At 40.2% G+C, this 27,656-nt stretch overlaps 2 protein-coding genes across 2 annotated transcripts in view; one reads left to right on the top strand and one right to left on the bottom strand.

Moving 5' to 3' along the window:
• LOC134792823 (cyclin-dependent kinase 11B) overlaps window positions 1-22,597 on the top strand; it is a 29,889-nt gene extending 7,292 nt beyond the window's left edge. Inside the window, exons 8-12 of the mRNA XM_063764214.1 lie at window positions 17,596-17,740; window positions 17,987-18,108; window positions 18,399-18,623; window positions 20,587-20,805; window positions 21,514-22,597. Of these exons, the coding sequence (XP_063620284.1) occupies window positions 17,596-17,740; window positions 17,987-18,108; window positions 18,399-18,623; window positions 20,587-20,805; window positions 21,514-21,723 (921 nt within the window). The 3' untranslated portion in view covers window positions 21,724-22,597. The remainder of the gene's footprint in view (window positions 1-17,595; window positions 17,741-17,986; window positions 18,109-18,398; window positions 18,624-20,586; window positions 20,806-21,513) is intronic.
• A 190-nt stretch (window positions 22,598-22,787) lies between these two features.
• On the bottom strand, window positions 22,788-26,289 carry LOC134793238 (uncharacterized). Its single transcript, XM_063764808.1, has 2 exons — window positions 26,161-26,289; window positions 22,788-23,014 (listed from the first exon to the last, which is right to left on the bottom strand). Exons 1-2 carry the CDS (start codon window positions 26,287-26,289, stop codon window positions 22,841-22,843), a joined length of 303 nt encoding a protein of 100 aa, XP_063620878.1. The 3' UTR covers window positions 22,788-22,840.
• Window positions 26,290-27,656: the final 1,367 nt, after the last annotated feature.

Genomic DNA, 27,656 nt, shown 5'->3' on the forward strand with positions numbered 1-27,656 from the left:
GCAGGTGGTCACCGGTACCAATCAACCATGCCACTAAACCACTTCGTGTTTAGGCTAGTTTTATTCGTTTCTATAAGATCTTTGACACAAGATAGTACTCAGGGTCTGATGTTGGAGCCGGAAGGTGGTCACCGGTACCAATCAACCATGCAACTAAACCACTTCGTGTTTAGGCTCGTTTGATTCGTCTCAACAAGACCTTGGACACAAGATAGTACTCAGGATCTGATGATGGAGCTGGAAGGTGGCCACGGGTACCAGTCTACCATGTAACTGAACCACTTCGTGTTTGGGCTCGTTTGATTTGTCGCAACAAGATCTTTGACACAAGGTAGTACTGAGGGTCTGATGATGGATCCGGAAGGTGGTGACCGGTACCAATCAACCATGCAACTAAACCACTTCGTGTTTGGCTTCGTTCGATTCGTCGCAACGAGATCTTTGACACAAGTTAGTACTCAGGGTCTGATGATGGAGCTGGACTGTGGCCACGGGTACCAGTCTACCATGTAACTGAACCACTTCGTGTTTGGGCTCGTTTGATTTGTCGCAACAAGATCTTTGACACAAGGTAGTACTGAGGGTCTGATGATGGATCCGGAAGGTGGTCACCGGTACCAATCAACCATGCAACTAAACCACTTCGTGTTTGGCTTCGTTCGATTCGTCGCAACAAGATCTTTGACACAAGTTAGTACTCAGGGTCTGATGATGGAGCTGGACTGTGGCCACGGGTACCAGTCTACCATGTAACTGAACCACTTCGTGTTTGGGCTCGTTTGATTCGTCGCAATAAGATGTTTGACACAAGATACTACTCAGGGTCTGATGATGGAGCTGATGATGATAGACAGGTACCCGTCGCCACCTTCGCGCTCCATCATCAGAACCTGAGTACTACCTTGTGTCAAAGATCTTGTTGAGATGAATAAAACGTGCCTAAACACGAAATGGTTTAGTTGCATGGTTGATTGGTACCGGTGACCACCTTCCGGCTCCAACATCAGACCCTGAGTACTATCTTGTGTCAAAGATCTTGTTGAAACGAATAAAACGAGCCTAAACACGAAGTGGTTTAGTTGCATGGTTGATTGGTAATGGTACCTTCCAGCTCCATCATCAGACCCTGAGTACTGTCTTGTGTCAAAGATCTTGTTGAGACGAATCAAACGAGCCCAAACACGAAGTTGTTTAGTTACATGATAGACTGGTACCCTTGGCCACCTTCCAGCTCCATCATCAGACCCTGTGTATCTTCAGTGTCAAAGATCTTGTTGAGACGAATCAAACGAGCCTAATCATGTTACTACATGGTTGATTGGTATCCGTGACCACCTTAATCATCATCAGATCCTCAGTACCAGTTCGTTTTTAAACCCTCGTTGATACAAACTTTACAACCTATAGGTACCAAATGCAATGACGAAACATGTAAATAAGCGAGTAGGTACCTATAATTTCTTTCGAGTAATATCATCATAAGTACGAGTATGGGGCTATTCATAAATTACGTCGTTTCAAATGGGAGGAGTGGGGGGGGTCTGGACATCGGATGATGGTAACATGACGTAGGAGGAAACAGATTCATCCGAAGCTTGATTTTTGGATTATTTGAGGGGTGGGGGGGGTCAAAAATCGTCAAAAATAGATGACGTAATTTATGAACAGCCCCTATGTACATTTGCACTGCATTTAGTATTTTCGTACTTACCAAATAACAGTTTTAGAACTTTAAAAGTTAAGTACAGTTAGTGTTGTTATGGTTGATTTCAATATGCTTCGCGAAGGATCAAGAATGTTTAATCCATCATTGTAGTGCGAGTGTGGTAGAAGGGATCGGCGTACTGAGCTCGCACGGCCTGCCGCAGCGCGTAAAATACCTAAACTCGCTCAACGCCGAAATGTAATAGCGCTCTTAACAAATTGTGCAAAGACTCAAACCTATATACGTTTTCTGCAAATGACAGAATCAAATAGTTCGAGTCTTGTTTATATAATAGCTTTTATCAAACATTGCTCTAGTCTAGATCGTATAGTCATAGAGTCTATGACTTCCAGCAACGGAAATTCGGTGATTCAAATTTTTTATTACGTTCCCCATCCCAGAGCGTGTCACTCCCCACAAAATTTCGTCCCCTGGTATGCCGGCTAGTCCGGAGCAGGCATGTCCCTGGCTGGGTGTGGCGACTGTCTTGTCTTGTCGTAGAGAGGGTAAATAACAAAATTCATAATCATTATTTGTGTATTACAGGTTGTTTTGAATACATCTTTGTTCTATTTCACCTGAAACCATCAAAATAAAATGGAAAATACTTGTCCGAGGCTGCCGCATCCGAGGATGTTCTGTTGTAAAAATACCTTTGGCCAAGTTGGAGTGATCCTTAACTGAAATGGCGTTTCCATTTTAGTCACTTTAAGGAGTAGATAATCGGTTGTTTTCAACATGGTCTAGCTGGAATATATAAGCAATATTGTACAAACCGCAACACTCTTAACTGTCCATCGGTGGACCTTATGCCTTTTGTAATAAGGTCCACCAATGGACAGTTAACAGTGTGAGCATTGGTACTAAATGTGGTAGTGAGAGAAAATCTGAAACGAGATACGAAAATTTACTTTTGGGTAAATCTGAGTTTGATTTTGTGGGGAATGACTATAGTGTAAATAACATTATTTGCGGTATTTGACACATTATGACTGACGTATATAGAGATGTAACTAACGCAAATCGATTGTCACAGCAAGCGATTACGATTGGATGGCACGTAGACTGAGGTATCGAATTGTGACGTATAATGAATTTTTATTTGAGATTTAAATAAAGCTAGAATTATATGGTTTTCCCGCAAGCTACCGGTCGGTCGGTGTATTTAATACACCGACCGAGTAGGTCGCACCCATTGTCAAAATTGAAACTAACTGGGGATCTATTTTAAAGTTTATTTATGTTATTTCTGTGTCAAATTTGTTGTCTGTTAAGTGACGATAAATATATCCATATTTACAGTTAATTATCCACCTTTTCCTTATTTTTATTAAAAGAAAAATGAAAAATTCATATCGATTTACTTAGACGACTACCGATTCATAACGGTGATGTCCGGCCAACCCTAAAATTAAAAAAAAAAAAGACGTAGAACGTAAACGTTCGCAGTGCAGTTGTTTTCCTTTGTGATTTCGATGTGCAAAACATTTTACGTAGTATTGCTGTTGTGAGTGACAGACGTCAAATACCGCAAATAATGTTATTTACACTATAGTGCTGGTTGTAAGAAACAAGGTTTGTTTTCACATCTGTGTAGAGCACATACTGTTCCAAGTATTACCACCTGTTCAAAGTATTAAAAAAAACCATTATAATACTGTCTTATTGATTACATTAGTAGATGCAGTTTTTGTTTTAGCACTTGAGCTATTTTATTTTACATTGTTCAACAACTTTACAACAGACTTGCTTTACGGGGTGAAGTTTGCTACAATGAGATTTTCATTTGTATTTTCCATTTTCTTTTGATGCGTTTCTGTTTAAATAAATGTGCCAGAGCGACTATCATACATAAATTATTTATTAAGTCTCCATCAATTAGCCAGTTTTTGAGGAAATAATAGGTCTTTTTCAGAATCAGAAGTCTCATAAAATACTGATTTGAAGAATTGCAAGTTTGATCTCTTCCGGGATGATAAATTGTTTGGTAAAAGGTCATTAGACAGTCATCTACTATCCAGACGTCGACGGGAACGGTAATAATTGAGAAACTCACACAAGAAATCAAGATTCATAAATGAAAACCCCTTCGGAATCACACCAGAAGGCTGTAAATACAAGTGGCAGTCTCTTTCAACAGCTGTTTATGTTACAAAGAGATTTTAGTGTTTTTTAGAGGTTACAGGCCTTTATAAAAAGCCCCTCGTAGCACTACTGCTGCTCGCAGCTCAGTGTGATTCCGTTGGTAACTGAATTGACAGCCGTTTTGTGATTTGTTGGTTCCAGCGGTTCCTGTAAGGACCCATGGAAGACATGGAGCTACGTGTGAATCTTCATTATGCCGTGCATCAGTGATTCTGGCAAACAATATCAATCAGCATCAAACAAAGGAAATTATTACCAACAGAAACTGTTAGATACAGCTTGTCCAAGTCAACAAAGATATAGGTTTGAACTGCAAAATAACAATTAATCTTGCCATTAATAATTTTAGCTAGAATTAACGACTTGCATTTTAATGACCAGATTGAGTTATCTATAAACTTGTTTTTTATCCTCAACATTTCTTCGAAGGACAGGGCCTCTAACGAGTCTTGGAGATTACACAAGTCACCGCCCTATAGAAACAAAGACGTTTGCGATGGTTTGGGCATGTGCAACGCGTGGATAATACTCGTTTGCCAATTCAGATGGAGATTATGGTGAGCCAAGTAGCATTTGGAAAGAATGGAAAGCGACACGTAAATCCTTAAATGTTACATTTCAAGGACAGCGTGTATATCGAATGCAGAACATGATACGAGCTTGTTAAAGACCGCGATGGGTATGAAGCTGCCAACGCGTACGGCTGTTAAACGAACGGTTCCAAGATCTAGCGCAAAAGTGCGTCAAAAGACATAATAGTCAAGAGCCCCCATTTTAGATACCACAAAAGAGAGCGCAAATGTCGTCCCCGCATTGGCTAATATGGTCACGTGAGACGTCTCTCGCTTACAGACTCTGCTTATATTATCTGTCAAGGTGTAAATGGCCTTATACGCTGATTATTATGGAGATATATTCTCGTTATCATCTGGATAGTAGATGACACTGACCACCAAACCTGTTTAATAAATATTATAATTCTTTTTTTAGTTTCAAGGGGTACTTTAAATTAATACTTCCCAGGTCGTCCCATTTAAAATTTATCGAAATCTGTCGAGCGGTTTTTTCTTATTTTCTTTAGTTAATTTCTTACATTGATACGCTGCCTATTTCCTGTCTCAATCGCACGCACATAATATTGCGGTCCCGCCGCAGATGCTAGCGGTGCATGCGACTGTGCTCACGGGACAATAATGTTATGCGCGTGCGATAGAGATAATGCGGGCGGTAAACACTCGTCGAGAGACCCCAAGACAGGCCGAGAACATGCTGCTCCCTTCTCGTCTCGCTCTTCCTTGTCTGATGTCTCGTCTGGCGCTTCTCTGATTGGATCGGAGTGGTGCCGAGACTCGGCGAGAGGCTCTCGACGAGTGTGTACAGCTGCCATAGGAAAGAGCAAGAAAGAGCAAATAAATGGCATGGCAATGTATGTACGAAAATTCTTCGTGCATATGAGTATAGGTTTGAGTACTTAATGTCGGCTGTACACACTCGTCGAGACGACAGCGAGGCAAAGCATGTACACACTCATTGGCAAAGCAGAGAATTGTGTAACTACATGACAAAAGTCTTTGAACAAATTGGAGGTAAACATAACAAATGCAAATGATCATGGTAAGCATTATTATTATCAATAAATACCCGGTGTGTTTTTGTAAAAACGCGTTTTAGTGATCAGCCGTTAAATTGTGGTCCAACGTGTGTTAATTGCAGTTTTTAGAATTTTACCAAATGGAACCAGTCCTATGGAACCCAAAATATATGAAACATAAAGATAAACAATGTTTTTATGATATACATACACTCAATTATAGTAGCTCGTAGCACAGGCATATCGCAGCAACTGTTTCTATGTCCATCGTGGCGGGCATCCGCGGTTTAAATGATTCAACGAGTGTGTACATGTTGTGCTCTCGTAGATAGCTTCTCGCCCGGTACTCTCGGCGAGAGGCTCTCGCCGAGTGTGTACAGCCGGCATTATGCGGACCGAGAACGAGTGTGTCCATGCTGCTCCCTTCTCGTCTCGCTCTTCCTTGTCACGTCTCGCGCTTTTCCGATTGGATCGGAGCGGTGCCGAGACTCGGCGAGAGGCTCTCGACGAGTGTGTACAGCCGACATTAGGAATTTGTTGGGGAAATGATCCGAACTACTTAAGATGTCAGAATTTAAACTACCAGTTTATTTAATGTTACTACCCGTGACAAGACTAATCTTAGGAGGCTGATATATCCATACAACGCAACAAGTGTCGTCGTTGTAATAGAGTGCGCTATTTATTGTGTTTGCATTTTAGCTGTAACCGTCAATTTCAAAACTTTAGATTAGGTTTTCATGACTATCGCAAAGTTTATTGACGGCGTTTAAAGTACAGTCGCCATTTTATATATCGAAGCGGCCAAGGTGTTCACAAATATCTGAACAAAGCCACAGAATAAATAATAGTACTAGGTACAGAAGACTCACTCTTTAACAAAACGCGTCTGTTACGATCAGGACAGATATGGGCGCTAGGTCGCGACAGCGCCACGCGCGGCTTATGGCTAGCCACCAAAAATGGTGTGGAACGGATATACTTTTAGCTACCTATAGCAAAGCGATGAAATCGCGGAGTGAGACACGCCTGACAAAGCCTCTATTATGTACATATGAACACCTTAAAAATTCCCTGTTCAGATGTCTTTGAGCATCTTGGCCGCTCCGATATATCTGATGGCGACTGAACAGCGCCACCTAGCTATATATCTGTGAAACTCCTTTTATTATTCCTTTAATTATTTGTTGGTTTTGTGCCCATGCCAGCTATTTATTAGGCATATGCAAATCCAATTTATGTTTTGTAGTTATAAATAGCAGTGAGATGACAGAAGTAACACGCACACAGCCAAAATGAAAACATAATAAATAGCGCCCTCTACATACAATAACGAGGAAGCATTGTCTGTAGATTATCAGTCTTCTATAATTAATGAAGTTTCAATTATTTCAGCGATGCTTATGCTATCCGTAAGTTATTAAAGGGTCTGGCCGGACCGCCATAGCAAAATCGCCCGTGGCTGAATTTGAGATATTGTTATGCACGATTATTCGTTTTATTATTACATATACTTTTGGTGAATATTATGCCTTAAATCAGCGGTCGGCAACATGCGGTCCGCGGCCCGAGAGCCGCCTTGGCTATTTTGTATGTAATAGTGACAAACGACAATGTCTCATAAAGTCATAAATATTAACAAAGTACGGCCCGCGTCACCTCCGTTAACTACTATGTAGCCCTTGGCTGCTAAAAGGTTGCCGTCCGCTGCCTTAAATGATTACCGTTTGCAAAAAAAAAAAAATTTTTTTTTCTCTTTAAAACCACGTATCCGATTGACTTGTTCTTTGGATATTTTATAGATATATTAGGGATATATCAAATAAAAAAAAAAATTAACTTCCTGACTTTTTTTTAAGTACATAAGTATTTTTTTGAGTTTTAGTTTTAAATTATTATTTTTTTACTACATATGAGTTAGCGACACCTACCATATTTTCATATAATATCCGCCTTTTTATACTCTATTAGAAAAAAGGAGGAGGAAAAAAGGGCCACTTCCAGTGTTACACAATACTATGGCTAATTTTGTCCACTCTGTTTATGAAAAAAAGATTTTTCAAGTTGTTGATCCAAACCAATAATTTTGATAAAAATATATATAATAAAAATGCGGATATTATATGAAAATATGGTAGGTGTCGCTAACTTATGTGAGTATATAGTAAAAAAAAATTTTAAAACTTAAACTCAAAAAATTATGTATTTAAAAAAAGTAAGGAAGTTATTTTTTTTTATTCGATGTATCCTTAATATATCTATAAAATATCTAAAGAACAAGTCAATCGGATACGTGGTTTTAAAGAAAAAAATAAAAACTGTTTTTTTTTTTTAATTTTTTCGCAAACGGTAATCATCATCATCATCATCATCATATCAGCCAGAGGACGTCCTCTGCTGGACATAGGCCTCCCCCAAAGAGTGCCACAATGACCGGTCTTGCGCCACCCGCATCCAGCGGACTCCCGCGACCTTTACCAGGTCGTCAGTCCACCTTGTGGGGGGTCTACCCACGTTGCGCCTTCCGGTACGTGGTCGCCACTCGAGAACCTTTCCGCCCCAACGGCCATCGGTTCTACGGGCAATGTGCCCCGCCCACTGCCACTTAAGTTTAGCGATTCGGAGGGCTATATCGGTTACTTTGGTTCTGCTGCGGATGGCCTCATTTCTGATGCGATCACGCAGAGAGACTCCAAGCATAGCCCTCTCCATTGCCCTTTGGGTGACTTTGAGCCTTCTTATGAGGCACACAGTAAGCGGCCACGTTTCAGTTCCATATGTCATTACTGGCAACACACACTGGTCGAAGACTTTCGTCTTGAGACACTGCGGAATATTGGACAAAAAGATGTGCCGTAGCTTCCCAAACGCTGCCCAACCGAGTCGGATTCGTCGATTAACCTCTTTCTCGAAGTTGGACCTACCTAACTGGACAGTCTGTCCTAGGTATATATAATCGTCTACAACTTCAAGTGTAAAGTCTCCGATTGTAACAGGAGTTGGTTCTACACGGGCATTTGACGTGATCTTCGTCTTGTCCATGTTCATCCTCAGACCAACTCGCTCGGAAGCTTTACTGAGGTCATCGAGCATCATACTCAAATCCTCCGTTGTCTCAGCCAAGATTACTATATCGTCCGCAAACCGAAGGTGAGTGATGTACTCGCCGTTTATGTTGATGCCAAGCCTTCTCCAGTCCAAAGTCTTGAAAACATCCTCCAATGCAGCGGTAAACAGTTTAGGAGAAATAACATCCCCTTGCCTGACTCCCCGCTGCAACGGAATAGGTTTCGAGTTCCGGTCCTGGAGTCGGACTGACATAGTGGCGTTCTCGTACAAACACTTCAGCACTTCGATATAGCGGTAATCCACTTGGCACCTTTGGAGAGATTGTAGTACAGCCCAGGTTTCGATCGAATCGAAGGCTTTCTCGTAGTCCACAAACGCTAAGCAGAGAGGCAGGTTATACTCCTCAGTCTTCTGTATTACCTGACGGAGCGTATGGATGTGGTCTACGGTACTAAAGCCTCTTCGGAAACCGGCTTGCTCAGGAGGCTGGAAGTCATCTAGCCTGCGTGCGAGACGGTTCGTAATGACTCTTGAAAACAGTTTATAGACATGGCTCAGAAGTGAGATGGGTCGGTAGTTCTTGAGTAGGGCATTGTCACCCTTTTTGAAGAACAACACCACCACACCTCTGTTCCATGCCTTAGGCGTTCTCCCTTCGAGTAAGACGGAGTCGAACAACTTCTGAAGGGCCATAAGGACCGGTTTACCACCCGCCTTCAGAAGTTCGGCTGTGATTCCGTCTTCACCGGGTGCCTTGTTGTTTTTGAGCTGTTTGAGAGCCATTCTAATCTCGTACAGGCTGATGTCGGGGATGTCTTCGGTATAATGTCGGGTCAGTCTAGCTCTAGAGTCTTCCACCAGACCAACTTCGGGACTTTTAGTCGATGTGTATAGCTGTCCATAAAAGCTCTCTATCTCACCCAGGAGCTCGGGTCTGGATGAAACGATTCTACCATCCTCAGTTTTTAATTTGGCGAGCTGGCTTTGCCCAATAGACAGATCTCGTGCGAAAACTTTAGAGCCCTTATTCCGCTCGATGGCCTCTTCAATACGACTTGTATTGAATCGGCGCAGATCACGGGTAAGGGACTTAGAGATCCGTCTATTGAGCCGCCGATATAATGTCGCATCTTCTGAAGATTGTAGAACCATTCTTCTCCTTTCCTCCAAGAGTCCCCGAGTAGAGTCAGAAAGCCTTTTGGTTCTGTTTGTCCGCTGGGCCTTAAAGAACTTAGACCCCGTGCTATGGACAGCTTCCACAAAGCCGTCGTTGAATTCGTCCACGTCGCCGCCTAGGCAATCGAAACGGTTTTGGAGTTCCAGCTGGAAGCTCTCGGGGTTTTGGATTTGGACTGCTGCTGGACGGAGCGTAGACCTCATCAGTCGAGAGCGCTCTAACTTAACAGATATATTCAATGTGCCTCTCACCAGACGGTGATCACTTCCGGTTTTGACCATATTGATCACAGAGACATCATTGAATATATGCTTCTTTGTCGACATGATGAAGTCAATCTCGTTTTTAGTTGCACCGTCGGGACTCATCCAGGTCCACCTTCTGTGCTCGCGTTTCTTGAAGAAGGAGTTCATCATGTAGAGTCCCTCCTTCTCCAAGAAGCCAGCCAGTAGGTGGCCCCGGTGGTTCCGAATTCCAACTCCAAATTGCCCCACTCTCAGCTCTTCACCATCTCTCTTACCCAGTTTCGCGTTGAAGTCTCCCATGACAACGGTGAAGTAGGTTTTGAAGCTATGCATGGCTTTCGAAATATCCTCATACATAGCCTCCACCTCGTCGTCGGAGCGTGTCGAAGTCGGCGCATACACCTGTATGACCTTCAACGAGTACCTCTTGGATACTCTGAGTATAAGGTACGCCACCCTAGCCGACACACTCGATCTTCACTACGTTGTTCACGAGGGACTTGTGGACGATGAACCCGATACCTCCCTGGGACTGTTGGTCGCCCTCCCGGAAATAAAGCAAGTTGCCGGACTTAAGCGTTATCGTGTCCTCCCCCTCTCTTCGGACTTCAGATAACCCTATGATATCCCAGCGCAACTTGCTCAATCCTTCCTCCAGTTCCACTATCTTTTCGTCGGTCCGCAGTGTACGCGTATTGTATGTTGCCAGGGCCAGGAGTCGTCGGTGGTGGTAGCCGGACCTTTGCCGGAGATTCTTAGCACCCCTGACCCCGCTAATACCCTGGCCGCTACCATAACCAGGGCACCGGGGGTCGCCGGAACCTCGGGGCCGTGGTTTATGTGACTTTTCCATGGGGGGTAAATGCCGTAATCGCCACGCTTGGCATGCGGGTTGGCGATCGCAGTATCTCCACCGCTCTCAGGGGACGCTGCTGCCCATCCTCCGGTGGTCTTGGTCGTAGTTTAAGGACATACCCGGGTCCAAAAAACGGTAATCATTTAAGGATTTTAAGGCATAATATTCACCAAAAGTATAGGTAATAATAAAACGAATAATCGTGCATAACAATATCTAAAATTTAGCCAGGGGCGATTTTGCTATGGCGGTCCGGCCAGACCCTTTAGAGTGGAAATAGGGTGTAAATGTCTTCTGGATTTTTTACTATATTACAATTATTTTATTCAGAAGCCTTGTTTTTTTGAAATATGGGTTTAAAGTGACCTGACCCCTGACATTATGCTGACTTTTTAATGGATGTTGTAACTCCTAAGTTAATAGAATCAAACTTACTTAAACAGAGGCAAGTTTAGAATATTGTCAATTTCTATGCTTAAGTGTAGTTGTTCACTGCAGTAAAGTTTGTGCCTGAGGCAACGGTTAGGTCAGACCAACTTTTTAATTTAAAAGTTGTAAATATGTACCAGTTTTCACACGCACACGTCCCTGTAAAAAAAATGGGATGTTGTCGTGGGAAAGGGTTTTTAGGAGCTCCATCTACAGACTTGCATGGAAATTACCAGTTTTATACTTTTCTTGCTCTTTTATAATAAATAAAATGTCAGTAGCTCTTGTGGTATATATAGTGTGTGTGTGATGTTAGTATAAATTATTAAAATGTGTGGTTTCTTACACCTATGTACGAATCATGCAATAATTAGTATGCACCTATGCGTTTATTGTATAACATTGTATCGCCATTTAAAATAACTTTGTGTCGGAAATATTAATTTTATCATTTGTTACGCCTGTAATCTAGATTAAGTTAATTATTCTCCCACTGAGCTGTTTTTGTATAATGTAAGACCATTTTTACATTGTCATCTTAATGTGTATTTAAATATTTTAATCATCAGAGTTCTGAAAAAACATTCGCTTTTGTTTTCTTTTTAATATTAAATGTTTTGTGGGATATAAATATACGTAACAAACATTTTATTTACTTTTAGTGCCCTTGACTCTAGCACTATTTTGTATTAAATTATATCTCTTCAGATTCGACACAATTTACCATCTATATTGTATTGTACTATTTACTAAATGGGTCATTCTATTTTTCGGGCTATTGAGAATTTAATAGTTTTAGTCTATGCGTAAAGAGAAGAGCCGTAGAATGTATAAGACTTCTCTTTCCGCATAGATTCTAAATGGCTTTAAACGCTTCTTTTACCAGCGTCGTATATGTTTCCATACTAGCTCTATTGTTAGTCATGGACTTATTAGTTATTCACGTATTAAATCACAATGTAACATATTGTCGGTTCTTATAACCCACCCTTATCGACAACCGACAATGTTGATTGCCCGCGAAACGACACATGTTGCTTTCCTATAATAATCTGTAAGTACTTAAAAATTACCACTGCATCAAGCAGTCGTCAAGTTACCCATACAAAACCCACTGCATTTACCAATTGGGATTCTTGTCCATCTCAGTGTTGTAACGTACTTTCGAACCGCATTTAAGAGCCCATCAACGTGCATACTAGCGCCACTGCTCAATAATCGTGATTATTTAAATTTAACGACAGGTATTTAAAAAGAGGGCCGCTACTTACTGTATTTTGTATTTAAGTACCTTTTGAATACATCAAACTAGTTTTAATGTTGCTGGATTCGTCAATCTATGCGTCCAAAGTTAAAACGGTCGTTTTTGTTTTGAGTTCGTAGATCGACGAATCCAGCAACATAAAAACTAGTTTGTTGTATTCAAAAGGTACTTAAATACAAAATACAGTACGTAGCGGCCCGCTTTTTTTCATATATTTCGTTAAATTTAAATAATCACGATTATTTTGCAGTGACGCTAGTGTGCACGTTGATGGGCTCTTAAATGCGGTTCGAAAGTACGTTACAACACTGAGATGGACAAGAATCCCAATTGGTAAATGCTTAATACATGAACATTGTATGACAAGCTTGACAGCTGTCTATGGTATGACAGCTTCAGTCGCCATATTTAACGTTGACCACCGGCCTAGCTCGAGTGCGCCGTGGCAGGATATCGCGCGCGAGATTGACTACTTGTCTCTTATTAATACAATAAGAAAAAGAGGGTGGAGAATCTCGCGCGCGAAATGCTGTCGGGGGTTTATATCTAGCCAAGTCACAATCGTTTATAGAGAATAAATATCGTATGTTTCTAATACGAAATACATAAAATGTGACGACTTGATTATAATGACTCGTAAAACAGAATGTCCCATTGAGCAGATCTTTGCTTCAGTGTATTAAATGTTATGTGTATATTTAAGTTATAAAACAATCTCTATCTGTCACTTTTGTAGGACTGGTATTATAGTTCGTTTTTTTTAGCATTAGAAATAAGGTAAACAATCTTGATGCTTCGAGCAACACCGGCTCCCGACACATCGGAAGGGAGGGGCCCAAGCGATATCTCACCGTACAAATCTTTCTGCCATTTTTCGCGGGGGAAAGGTGCACACAGTCGCACTTCTCACACACTTACATACAAAATCCAATCTGTAATGACGACACAAATACATAGAAAATGACACACGTCAAAGACAAATCTTGCAAACCTCGATCTCTTTTTATGTACGGACGAGTGATAAGTGTCACAACACGCACACTAACACATTTTCGTTGAAGTATGTTATTGTATTCTGAGAGATGAGAAGTCGGATTTGTCGCTCGACCGATCCGCAATTTGTACTGAGCGAGCAAAATCGATAAATCCAACAATTACATGAGGCTAAAATATAATAATTGTGTTTGAATGTAATTAAACGTATGATATGTATGGCATTTTTGTGCAGCAGTGTTCACGCGCGCGTCTGGACTCGGTCTAGTGAAAAATCCAAGTGCAACTAGTTTTATTACCCGCGCTAGATTAGATTGACGCGCTAATCTTGTACCTCGGCAGAGGGGAAATAGTGCGAATGCCGCCTCCCTTCCGTGTTGCTCGAAGTCTTGATGTGTCTTTTAATTGAAAAACACATTTAAAAAATAAGTTACGGCAAATATGTAACAATTATGAATCTAATACGATCATTTATATTCTTCTGCTTTCATAAGCAATAGTCTTCGAGCAACACGGAAGGGAGGCGGCATTCGCACTATTTCCCCTCTGCCGAGGTACAAGATTAGCGCGTCAATCTAATCTAGCGCGGGTAATAAAACTAGTTGCACTTGGATTTTTCACTAGACCGAATCCAGACGCGCGCGTGAACACTGCTGCACTAAAATGCCTGTTTGCTCGGTTTTTTGTTATAAAAAGAGGTCGGGGACATCAAATTTACAAAAAGAAATTGTTACATTTCACATGTAATATTTTTTTTTACATATCATACGTTTAATTACATTCAAACACAATTATTATATTTTAGTCTCATGTAATTGTTGGATTTATCGATTTTGCTCGCTCAGTACAAATTGCGGATCGGTCGAGCGACAAATCCGACTTCTCATCTCTCAGAATACAATACCATACTTCAACGAAAATGTGTTAGTGTGCGTGTTGTGACACTTGTCACTCGTCCGCACACAAAAAGAGATCGAGGTTTGCAAGATTTGTCTTTTACGTGTGTCATTTTCAATGTATTTGTGTCGTCATTACAGATTGGATTTTGTATGTAAGTGTGTGAGAAGTGCGACTGTGTGCACCTTTCCCCCCGCGAAAAATGGCAGAAAGATTTGTACGGTGAGATATCGCTTGGGCCCCTCCCTTCCGATGTGTCGGAAGCCTGTGTTGCTCGAAGGCAATAGCTATTGATTTTTAAAAAGCGTTTTTCAATTAAAAGACATGTCAAGATCGCTTACCTTCTTTCAAGTTCTTTCTAATGCTAAAAAAACGAACTATAGGTACCAGGCGGTCTAGCATAAGTTGCGTTTTCGCGCGTGAGTCCATACTTGAATTCGCGCTAGATGTATGGAGTCGCGCGCGAGTACGCAACTCATGCTAGACCGCCTGATTTGTATTTTTAGTTCAGTGACAAATTCTTGAAGACTACACATACTTAAAAAATTAATAATTAAAAGATTTTTTATAAACATTACTTGTCCGTAGTCCCGTTTGTTAATCGGGTCTGTTTTTATATTTTCGTTTTTAATATATCCATAGGTAATGCTATGGACGTACTATCGAATCAGTATGCCTCATGATTGTTGTGGAAGGCTTTATTTATTAACTTTTTGCGCCGGGAAACTCATCTTCCTTCTACTGCTATTTAAAACTTCGAAACGTAAAATTTGAATGGCCTGTAGGGTTAGCATCAGTGCACCGCAACAGTATCTCGCGCGCGAGATTGACTGCCCCTCGGTCTAATTAGGTAATACCCGTAGCGTAGGTCTAATACAGTTAGAAAAGTGCTAAGCCTGCTGACATCTTCCACGGCCACAAAATCCCAATAGAAGCATAAATAATAAAGATGTTTAGGTTTAAATAGCTATTAAAGTACAGCACTATCTAGTGATGGCCTGATGGATATTTTCGAGTGAATAAAAAACATTAGTGGAGCTTTACTTTGCTATCCATATGAAAGCCTTCATTATGCTTTCATCGCCGTTTTGTGCTTGTAACTGTAAAGTCAAGTCGGGGTTAAAAGTTAAAAAATATCAGCGCAATCTCAAGGCCCTATTGGCTGCGTGCGAAGTGCATGGTGGGGGTATAGTCATTACCGTCTTTACCATAAGGGCACACGGGGCCCGTGCCCAGGGCCCCCATCCTCGGGGGGCTACGAAGGACAGAGAGTAACAGTATATTTGATTACCATTTGATTACCCATAATAAATAGGAGATTATAGTAGAAAAATGTTAGTTAAATTAGCTTTCTTTACTTTCCAAAAGGGCCCCAATTTCTTATGTGCCCAAGGGCCCCAGCATAGTTTAAGATGGCCCTGGGTATAGTAAAGCGATCGCAGCGCATGGCGTGGTAAAAATTGTCACTAACAAAGGTTAGCGTCTTTAACATTCCGTACAAGTTAATATTCTCGAAATGGAATTGTTAATTTACGATAACTCCTGAGATATTAATTTAAATTGTATGGTGTAAAGGGGCCATTGTAATCTGTATGAAATGCTTAATATAACTAACGTATTAAATTTGATAATGATTAATAGGTACTGTATCCGTGTAAATAGCTATCAAATACCACATAATATTATGTGATCTTTTTCTAGAAGCTTTTTTGTAGACCAATGAAAGAGACACAACCCCACCATACATCGTGTTGTTATAACTCAAACGGATTAATTAGGCAGCGTTTTCGATTAAAGCTCCTAGAGCAGCGTGATTTTTTTCCGACATCATTAGTAAACATTGCGTGACAGTCGCGCACGTAGCGAATACAAGACTGATGAGGCGTGCGGCGTCGTATGAAGATTTAAATTATTTGTCTTGTTCGTTGATTGCGAGTAGATTAAACGTGCAGTTAGGGCGGGCACCTTAAGGAAATATACGTTTAACATAATTTGCAGTACATATGGTCCTATTTTCCCGGACTAGTGCGTAAAATAGCACTTTTCGTGCGTATGTCAAAAGTTTAAAGGGCCATATGTACTGTAAAACGTAGTACGATACACGTGCGAAAAGGTAATTCGCATTTCCTCTTTTCCGCACTTGTATCGTAAATAACTATTTCGAAGTTATGACTTTTAACTTTCGGGGACTACTGAAAGCTATTGGGTTTTTAATGTATTAGTTTAAGAATTATTTACAATTTATATTCAGCTCACCTTGTTCTGTTATGTCATTAGGGTGTGCTCCCACATTTGATTATTACATATTAGTATCAAATATGTATTACAGGACTTGTAGTTTGAACAAAACCACAGCCATTAAATGAGCCATGTAGGTAAAATGTTTGTTACGTAGCTATGTTCTTATTTTACTCCCTTCCATATGTCACATTAAAAGTTGTGATCCTGAGGCCCTACCGCGAAAAACGTATGTTTTTAGAGGTAGAGCCTCTGACTGAACTTTATTAGGATAATTAAGATCGACCAAAAACCAGATTATTATCCCAGATAGTTTTTGTAGGTAGTAGGGATGTAATGTAACCTATAATCGTTAGGTGACAACCAAAACTCACTAATTGTATACAAATAATTACACAAAAATCAACCTTGTTTTGGCTCTGAATTCGTGGTAGTAATATCGAGTTTTAATTTTCACCTGACGAAATAATGTTTTTGAGGCTTAGGCCACTAGCTATTCTTCATAATACTGACATGATGACTGTTATGAGAATATTTTAGCTCAACCAATGTTTTTCTAGAATATGAATATACATGTTTTTGTATTGAATTCTGATAATTAAAATATTTAAATTCTCATTGTGATAGTAACACGTGGTGGATGCAGGAGTGGAGACAATTCTGTTATGTTAACCATCTACCTCTATTATCACTATCCAACGCAGTATACTGTGATAATCGCGTAAGTCACAGTAAAGCAGGCTCTTCGAGCAAAGCTGCTTCCGTGTAACTAACGCAGTATAAGGAATCCCTACTGCAGAAAGGTACTGTTGCTCTATCAATGTGTCATTGTCACTGCGCTGGAGATCCTAAAGCGTATGTGGTGGAAAGTTCGTCTTTTGGGCGCCTGGGGGTAAATCCTTACAGCGGGGTATCGCCGTCATGGCGAACAGTAAAGTGCGCCCCATTTTAACTAACAAGCGACACGCTCCATTTGCTTGTTTCAGGGCCAACATCCGAATATAGTCACCGTGAGGGAGATCGTAGTCGGCTCCAATATGGACAAGATCTTCATCGTCATGGACTACGTGGAGCATGATTTGAAGAGTCTTATGGAAACAATGAGGGGAAAGAAGCAGGTCTTTTTACCTGGTAAGCTCTCTTTTTATTGCCTTAATAAGGGCTTATTTTTATCACTGGCGTAAGTAGTATATGTCGTTAGTTCGCTCTTTTTATAATAATATCGGACTCAATTGATGGCTCGCTGATAAATAAGTTTACATTACATTGTTAACTGTCAAAATATACACGTGTCTGAACATCAATCAACATCTACACTCATGTAATTAGTAAATTGATGTAAAGGAAACATTAACAAACAATGTTTTTCTCTTCCAGGGGAAGTGAAATGTCTGATGACTCAATTGCTGAAAGCTGTTCACCATCTTCACGACAACTGGATATTACACAGGGATCTCAAGACTAGCAATCTTCTTCTGTCACACAAGGGAGTACTAAAAGTACGTTATAATCGTCTACTAGAGTTTATTGTCACTATAATAAATAAATTTGTTAAGTGTAAAGACTCAAGTACTTACATCTAATGATATCATTAAGTTTAGTTTCCTCGTGAACCTCATAATAAAGATAAAACGCCTAATCTACTTCGAAACATCTTTTTTTTCTATTATGGCTTTTGAAATTAAATCTTTGACTGTTCTATTCTCTTTCTCGAACAACTGGCGCAGTCTGTAGCATTCCATTTTTGCATATTATTACGTAATTTAAAACTTAATGTCATTTTTTACAGGTGGGTGACTTCGGGCTAGCCCGCGAGTACGGCTCGCCGCTGCGCCAGTACACGCCCATAGTGGTGACGCTGTGGTACCGCGCGCCCGAGCTGCTGCTGTGCGGCAAAGAGTACTCCACGCCCATCGACATGTGGAGTGTGGGCTGCATCTTCGCTGAGTTTATTACCATGAATCCGCTGTTTCCTGGAAAGTCCGAGGTGGACCAGTTGAATCGAATTTTCAAGGTTAATTAACACTTCTTTCTCTTGTTCCAATTTGGGCGCCAACGCCGAGTTATCGATTACATATTTCAAAAGCATCTGCTGCTCTCAATCTGAGATGATCTGCTTCATCAAAGTGGTTCAATATTTTTTTGTTACCTATGTTTTTTGTAAAATGTTTGTTCGGTGTACTAGTGTTCGTCTATGCCAATTAGTTTCTTCAGGAGTCCGGTTGTAAAATAAAATGACCATCGCGATCCGTTTCCTACTTGCGTATTAAATAAGTAAATATAATGTACAGCACAGAATAGGTCGGCGATCCGCCATTTCATGACCCCTGGTCTATGCTAAGTATGCTGCAACAAAATGTGACAGTGCCCCTATAAACAATGATAATGTTTTTTCTCTGGCGCAGTGCTGCTATTATGTCAGAGGCGTATTTACAAATTTGGCGCCCCGGGCCATTTTGATTTGCCGCCCCCTTTCATCAGTGACGATAAAGTATTTTATTTAAGAAAAAAAAACCTGCAACAAGTACCTTTGGGGTGTGAAATAAAAAAAAACTAAACATTTACCATTTACTCACATAGGCATTTACTTACATTGTTTTCCTATGTACAAATTGGTTGACAAAATCATCAATGACGCTGTCGTAATTTCAAACGTTAGTCAGCTCAGCTTCTAAGAAGAGCTAAGCTATGCAGGCGCTCTTCGCTGATAGTGGAACGTAGATATTTTTTTATTATTTTGAGTGCAGAAAGGTGACGTCACTAATGTCACTATTCTAGATACAGATTTATATGGGCCGTTTTTGTCACTCAATGACGATTTGCCTAATCTGATCGGTGACCGGTGGGTACTGCTGGGTTTTGGCCATTGAGAATCAAGGTAAGGCATTGGCAGTCAGGCTGGATATAGCTAAGGAGTTCGGTCGGGTCTGGCATCGAGTCTGCTCGAGGGACTATGTTATACAAATGGATCGCTAGCTTTTTTTCCGGTAGACGCACATGAGCCGTATAGTAGACGGAAGCTGCTCCGATAGTGTGGACATTAACGCTGGCGTTGCACTAGGTTCTGTGCTGTCATTGCTGCATATCAATGATAATCATTGCTATGCAGACGACAGTAACTAGTAGGGATGCGTATTACACAGGCCATACCATTTTCCCTCATTCTGTGGTGCTGGAAAGTCATGAAAAGTATTGTATTTGTATCTGATATCGAGAGCACTCTATCTGTACTGAGTTTCGGCATGGGAGACACAAGAACTGCCCAATGTAGTCATATGGGTGACAAATAATGTAGGTACGTAAGTGAAAACGCGAGCGTAGCGAGCGCGAAATTTTTTCGAGAAAATAGTAGGTAAATTTTTAGGGTTCCGTACTTCAAAAGGAAAAAAATACGGAACTCATATAGGATCACTTTGTTGTCCGTCCGTCCGGCCGTCTGTCTGTCTCAATATAAAGGGTCTTGACATGACAGAGGGCGGTAAAATCGACAAATAATGCTTGTTAGATATTTAAATTTTACAAATAAATAGGGGAGCGACAAAATTCTGGTCGACTCTATCTGAACAGCAAATAAAATATTCTTTTGACCCAAATTTGCCGCCCCCTAAAATCTGCCGCCCTAGGCTTCAGCCTACTCAGCCTAGTGGTAAATCCGGCACTGCGCCGTACTAATACTTCTTGAACGAAAATGTTGCTTAATTTAGGTACTTGTTGGTAGATATTTTAAGCAATTGGTAGGGTTTGAAGCGTTCGTTTGTTTATTAATTTAAATGTAAATTAAAATATAATAAAAAATATAGCTAAGTTTGATTATAAGAGGCGCCCAGAAAAAGACGCGAGGGGGCGGCTTCGCCGCCCCCCCGCGGCCTGCCGCCCCGGGCCATGGCCCCCTTGGCCCTAGGGTAAATACGCCCCTGTATTATGTAATACATAAATTGATATCAATGTCTGATACTAACTCTTTATTGAATAACTAGGACCTGGGCACTCCGTCGGAGCTGGTGTGGCCGGGCTACAGCGAGCTGCCGGCGGTGCAGAAGATGACGTTCGCGGAGCACCCGGCCGGCGGCCTGCGCCAGCGCGTCGGCGCCGACCTGCTCTCCGAGACCGGCCTGTCGCTGCTGCAGGCGCTACTCACCTACAACCCCGCCAGGAGGATCACCGCCGATGCCGCGTTGGAACATAAATACTTTCAGGTGAGTTGGCACCGCCTCTAGTCTATTGGTTTCTACTACTATCAACTATCATTCGGCCGTTTTTAAAAAAGGTAAGCAGAATTATTCGGGCGGGAACATTTTAATTCGATGATTTTGAATTAATCAAAGAATAAAACTAGTTCTTGGAAACTAAACTTCAGTTTATTTTTTAGGAGTGACAGTAATCTTATATTCACGTGATGGTTATTAGATATCGTTGTTGTTGTCATATAAATCTATCTCGTGCGTAGCTCCCGTAACTCTAAACTTGCCTATTGAACGAACTTCAACTGAACCAGAGGCGATTTTAAGTAATTAATAGCTTTGAAGATATCGCGTCCTATAAATCGGCAGAATCGGTTAGTATGTAAATTGATTTAATTTATATTTTTTCTAAAACTAACGCAAACATTTAAGAGCCCATCATGACACTAGCGCCACTGCTAAATAATCGTGATTATTTTAATTTAACGACAGGTATTTAAAAAAGGGGGCCGCTACGTACTGTAGTGTGTATTTAAGTACCTTTTGAATACATCAAACTAGTTTTTATGTTGCTGGATTCGTCAAACTATGCGTCCAAAGTTAAAACGCCTGTTTTTGTGTTTTGAGGTCCTAGTTTGACGAATCCAGCAACATAAAAACTAGTTTGATGTATTCAAGTAATGATGATGTTTGAGATAGTGTAGTAAGTGAGTAACATTACAGGAGCAACCGGTGGCCATCGACCCGGCGATGTTCCCGACGTGGCCGGCCAAGTCGGAGGGCAAGAGCCGCAGCACGCACAGTCCGCGGCCGCCGGCGGGCGGCGCGGCCTACGCGCAGTACGCGCGCGCCGACTCCGACGAGGCGCTCGGCTTCCGAGTGCAGCCGCAGCGCTCGCTCAACGTGGCGCCCGGCTTCTCGCTCAAGTTCTAGCGCCCCCCCACACAATACTCGGTGACACCTCCCACCTGATGTTGTTGCTGCCGGCCGCCCTGTGATCGACGGGACGATTCATCCGCTCTTCTCTACAAAAACTGCCGTTCTATGTGATACGTTTAAATCGATGATCCGTTATTACAAGCCCGGAGTTGACGTTCGTTGCCACTGTTGGGATTCAAATTTTAAATTGTACTCTGATGTTTTGAAATATATCCCGAACCAATGTATGATAAACTGTCTAGTGACGCATTTACTAAACGAGTCGTTTGTTGTAGTATTTGTTGATGTTTAGCACAAAAATGCTTACTTTTGCTTACCTCGCTAGTGATAAGGTCTTCATCTTTTGAATGGTATTTATTATCAGATCTCCCGGTAGTATTATTTGCCCCGCACGAAATTAGACGTCGTGTCCTTCTGGTAAAATAGTCGAGAGAAATGTCAATAAATGCATTAATAGCATGTTTAGCATTTTGTGCAAACATGGGTAAAACAAATAACCACGTGTACTTATAACTTGTATATGTATAATACGTAGTGGTATATTTAACGATATAAATTAGTCAAACATTTGGTGTCATAGCAGATGTATATACATAGATCGATATTTTTGCATTACAGTTAAATATTGATGTAAATGTGGCCAGTTTAAATTCTGTGGGATGGCTTATCAACGTAGTAGTGAAACTAATCATTCTTTACATTGGATAAATTCACTTTTTTAGTTCAAATATGAAATTGTGTAAATAGGGTTAACTTTTTGCTATTAAATCTGTTAATATACCTTTTCATTATGGTAACAATAGAATAGTCTTAGTCTAACTAGCATTATAATTAAAGTATGGTACAATATAATATGTTTTGACAACAATGTTTTATTATTTACACCCAAGTTTTCTTACATAATCGTTCAAAGCACCCGTGAAATAGGATACTTCTCATTCGTTGTAAAGAACTGATATTTTCCTCAAGCATAAATTTCATTTAGTAAATTATTTTTCAGTTTTTAAACAAACGAGAAGTACCCGTTAAATAAAATAATGGAATCAAATGACAATGACGCTTGTTTGTATTTAAAATAAAGGTCAAGGCAGTGCGAGGTAGAGAGAACGGTTTAGCGCCCAGCGTCATTCAGTCCCTTCGGGAGAGCTAGGAGTGAGTTGATCATGTCCGCGTTTCGTTTCCACGTCCGGTACTTGGTGTCGATGAGGGCGTTTGTCTCTATGATGAGTCTACCGCCGATGTCTCCTCTGTATGCGTCGATCATGGAGTGGATATGGCGGATGTACTGCAAACAATATTTTTATAAATGAATCCCAAAGACCAAACGAAAAGTGTCCTTAACCCATTCAGGGCCAGCGACTCAGCGTATGGGTCATGCTCAAACAGTTCCGCAGGGCCAGTGACTCACATGTGAGTCCTGAATAAATTCTGATTTAAACTTAAACGAAACGTAATTTGATGTAATAACGTAAGTGTCATATAAGCTAACAACCATTTCTATAAGGCATATTAGGATCAAAAATTATAAACACGTTTTTTTTAATGAAAACAGGGTCTCGAATATTCAAGTTTGATTTACTATCAGTGCAATATAGTAAATATACTGAAATTCTAGATACATAATGCGATGCAAGAAAACAGAAAGATCTATATTTAAAAATACAAAAAATATATATATTTCAGAAGTTATTGACATGGCTCAAGGTATGGGTCACCGTGGCCTGGCGCTACTTGTAAAAACTACTAATGTTTCCGTAGCAGGCTAAAATAAACTTTATCGGCTGGTTTTAAAGCTTATTTCATGTTGAAGCTGTTTGATATTGTACCATTTTACAACTGATTACTGTTTGGATGATGGTAAGCAAGAATTTGTAGGAACCAAGCCGTAGTATAATAATATTTTGTTTTGTATGAGGGGTAAGGCAACGAGGATTTTCTCCCACTGTACTTTTATGTCATAATATTTGGTGATCGTTGTATTGTATCTTAGGCAATTAGCTACATACTAACAATGATATTAAGGTTAATTTTTTTTTCGTTTCAATATAGAACAAGGCGGCTGAAACAGTCACCACTAACTAATATGTATTGTATTACAAATAGTTTGTGACAAATATTTACAAGTTTTTTCAAACATCGTGGTTTCTACGGCAGATTAGAAAGTAAGTACTATAATACATTTTAAGTTGTCTATTGTTACTAATATAATGGCGTTTACCAAAACAAAGATACATGACCGACCAGGTGTAAGCTTATCGGACACACTTGGACAATAAACAAGGAATGCATCCGAGCGGCGGCGGCGGTATTATCTTTCATGTGGTATTTGTCACAAGAGTTCAAGATGTGATTCATCCCATCCCCCATTAGAGATGTATTTTGGAGTAACATGGAAAATATTATTTAGTCACGATTTATTCGTTGGCGACTTTATACTCCTCCTGTGCTGTTTAGTGATTTCGTATTTTGTGACCATGGCTATGTATTACCGGAATTTGAACCCGCCTAACCTGACCGACTGTGCTATGAACTGGATCGGGATATCGGGAAACGGGTCTAATTTAACTTCCAAGATTTGCCCCAAAAAACAACAACAAAAAACACGGCAAGTTAAATAGAATCAGACCAAGCTAAGTTGGCAGCGATTTTGATAGCACAGGCTGAGTACCTAAGTGTAATTTAAATGTCAAACTTATATGAAATTATGACGTTTAACTTAACACTTGCACAGGCTGAGCTATAAAAATTGCTGCCAACTTAGCTTGGTCAGACATTAAAAGCTTGTAGAAAGTAAAAATATTCACTCCTACAAACTGCAATAATTAGTTTCTTTTTCGATAGGCACAGAAAATCGGTGGTTAGTAAAAATGTTGCATAATGCTGTCCAACTGGCCGGCTTCATAAGCGGCAATTTATTTACCGTTCGCGCCAGGCTCGAGACCCATAAGCTGAGTCATACGTTTTAGCTAAAAACGGTTTGTATGGTGGCCTGGCGTATTGTGTACGCTCGGCGGTTCGTGGCCATGAATGGGTTAAACAATTGACTACCGATGTGCCAAGGGGAATTTTCAGACACTGCATTTTAACCACTTGGAACAACTTCGGAAACTTTTATGGACTCTAGTACTTATTATAAATATCTTTCTTAATGATATATGTGGTACGAAGAAGGAAAGTGTCCACTTCAAAAGTCATATATTTCTTACGAAATTTTCAAGAGACTGAAACCTTTTCCAACTTGTTGACAATTCTCCGCAATTAGCATTTCTCTGTTTTTGATTCGGTTAAGTTGTGTTCTAATGTATGGGGAAGACAAACAAATTATAGCCAGCCTTTTATGAATGTAGTATGATACCTTTGGGAATGGTGCTTTACCCACGCTAGCGTCCCCTTCCCTCCCCCTGCTGCAACCCCCCCTTTTTGCATGAAATATGTCCCGGTTGACGGATTTTATAAATTTTTGAGAAAAGTATTAGAATTAGGAATAAAGTGTCAAGGTAATAAATAATCCTTAATAAATTCTAAACAAAAAAGGTTATATGCAACTTTTTGGTAAGACTCACCATATTCATGTATTAACTTGTTGAAGTTCAATATAACATAGTACGTGATAGTACTGAAAGAAATCTTATACGGAGAATAATAAGCTTGCAATGTTATTCTCCGTGTAGGATTTCTTTCAGTACTATTACGTACTATGTTATATTGAACTTCAACAATTTTTTCAACGGTTAAATTTTGTCGAAATTCATCTAGCCAAAACATGAATATGGTGCGTCATATCAAAAAAAATGAATATAACCTTTTTTGTTAATAATTTAATAGGGATTATTTCTTTCATTGACACTTTCTTCCTATATTGTATACTTACTTTCCCCAAAAAATGAAAAAAACTGTGAACCGGAACATATTTCATGCAAAAAGGGGGGGGTTGCGGCAGGGGGAGGGAAGGGGACGCTAGCGTGCGTAAAGCACCATACCCAAAGGTATCATACTACATTCATAAAAGGCTGGCTATAATTAGTTTATCAAAATACACAATTTGACCGAATCATTTGTAGGTACCTAGTTCTGTTGTAAATTAACTTTTTTTTTGCTATTTCGCAGCTGGTCCGATTTCTAAAGTAAAAGTTATTCACGGTTGAAAAATAGGCTAAAATCCAGCCACTAATATCTTGAATTGGCAAGGTGCGAAGTCTGTGGAGGGAGAAGTGGCGCTGATTGTCACAAATACACGTACCTAATCTTATGGAATGTCTCACATGATTACTAGCGACAGCCGTTTGAACTTTTTACTCCATAAGAGTTAACGTAGAAAAGCCAACAAAATAAGGGCAGCACCAGCCGTGCACCTAGCGAATATCGCCCCTGTACAAATATTAACTACATGACATTAGCGGATTCAAATGATTTAATTGAATGGTGCCATACTTCCTCGTCTGTAATATACGGTTGCCCCGACAGTGGCCGGTGGTTCTGCCGGAAATTGTGTTCTGCCACGCCGCAGACCAGGACCAGGGCCACTAGCAGCGTTGAGAGGTGCCACCTCACGGCTGCCATACTGCCACAAAAACAAAAAGTTTACAAGCATAGGCCAAAGGTATGGTATAGTGTAAAGGTATCTATTCGAGCGACGGCGCCATACCTTTGGCCTATACTCGACTAGATTATTATATTGACTAGCGACACTTCTTGACATTTAACAAATTTAACACATATCAGTGTAAGAACAAGAATCAAAGTCAAATGGCGTTCTTAAAGTTTTAATCAGTTGTCGAAAGATGGCAGTAAATTTACTGATGCTACAAAAATTACTTTGACAATACGCCTCTATTAGATATCAAATTCTCTTTGATAATAGGTATAGGTTAGCCTTTTATTTATTTATTTAAACTTTATTTCCCAAAAGAAAAACTTGAATGTACCAATACACTATACACTGCTTTATTCAATTTTATTAGCAGTTTTTTATTTACCTAAGATGTTTTAATTTAAGTACCTAAACTAACATAATTGCAATGCAGCTGTAAGTGTACATAATACCAGATAATACTATTGCATTATTTTGTCGTTGCATATCTACGTAAGTAGATATTTGAAAATTTATCAATATCGAGCATAACACGTGGAAACAGATTTCATATCTCGATGGCATTTCGTTAATGGCCAATCTACTTAATCCTAACTCGGGTAATTAGATGCGCGGTACTTTTATCTTTGAAAGGCTGGGATTAAGCTACCACCCGGTTATATCCACTTCAAATGTAACGGAGGCTTCGATTAAACAGCATTTTTATAAATTAGAGTAAAATTTTGTTATAGAGTCTGTGCGGAAAGAGAAAAGTCGTAGAATGTATGGGCTGCCTTACATTCCACGACTCTTCTCTTTCCGCACAGACTGTAACAGCAGGGGGCCAATCGAAACTTAATTAATGTATGGAAACATCAGTCACGTGCATTTCCGTAGCATCATAGTATATCACAATACTACATGTAGGTAGACATATGTAACTAATAAGTTATAGATATAAATATGTGGGTATGCCGTTCGCGCTTGACCATGTTTTTAGTTTAGAATAAACCGCCATCGAAGTCACATCGTGTTTCTTTATACCGCCCATTACATAGGTACATACTCGTAACATTTGGCGCAGTCGGTAGGATACGAACCTACGCTCCCGAAGGGAATCTGATTTTTTTAACTTTGTCATCTTGGCTAGGTTAAGCCCCCGTAAGTAAAACAAGTATAGTAACAGCACCAGTCATGGGACATTTAAGAGGAAATTTGGAGTATTTATGATATTTCCCTTGTACATGTAAATGGTCTTCCGCTTAGCGTGTTAAAAGATGAAAGTCCTATCCGCCTTTCATGTTTTAGGCGTGTTGTATCAAAGATACTGCAATGAATTTCCACATAATTAACAAAT

Source organism: Cydia splendana, chromosome 8 (assembly GCF_910591565.1).
Source record: "Cydia splendana chromosome 8, ilCydSple1.2, whole genome shotgun sequence".
NCBI classification, from domain to species: domain Eukaryota; kingdom Metazoa; phylum Arthropoda; class Insecta; order Lepidoptera; family Tortricidae; genus Cydia; species Cydia splendana.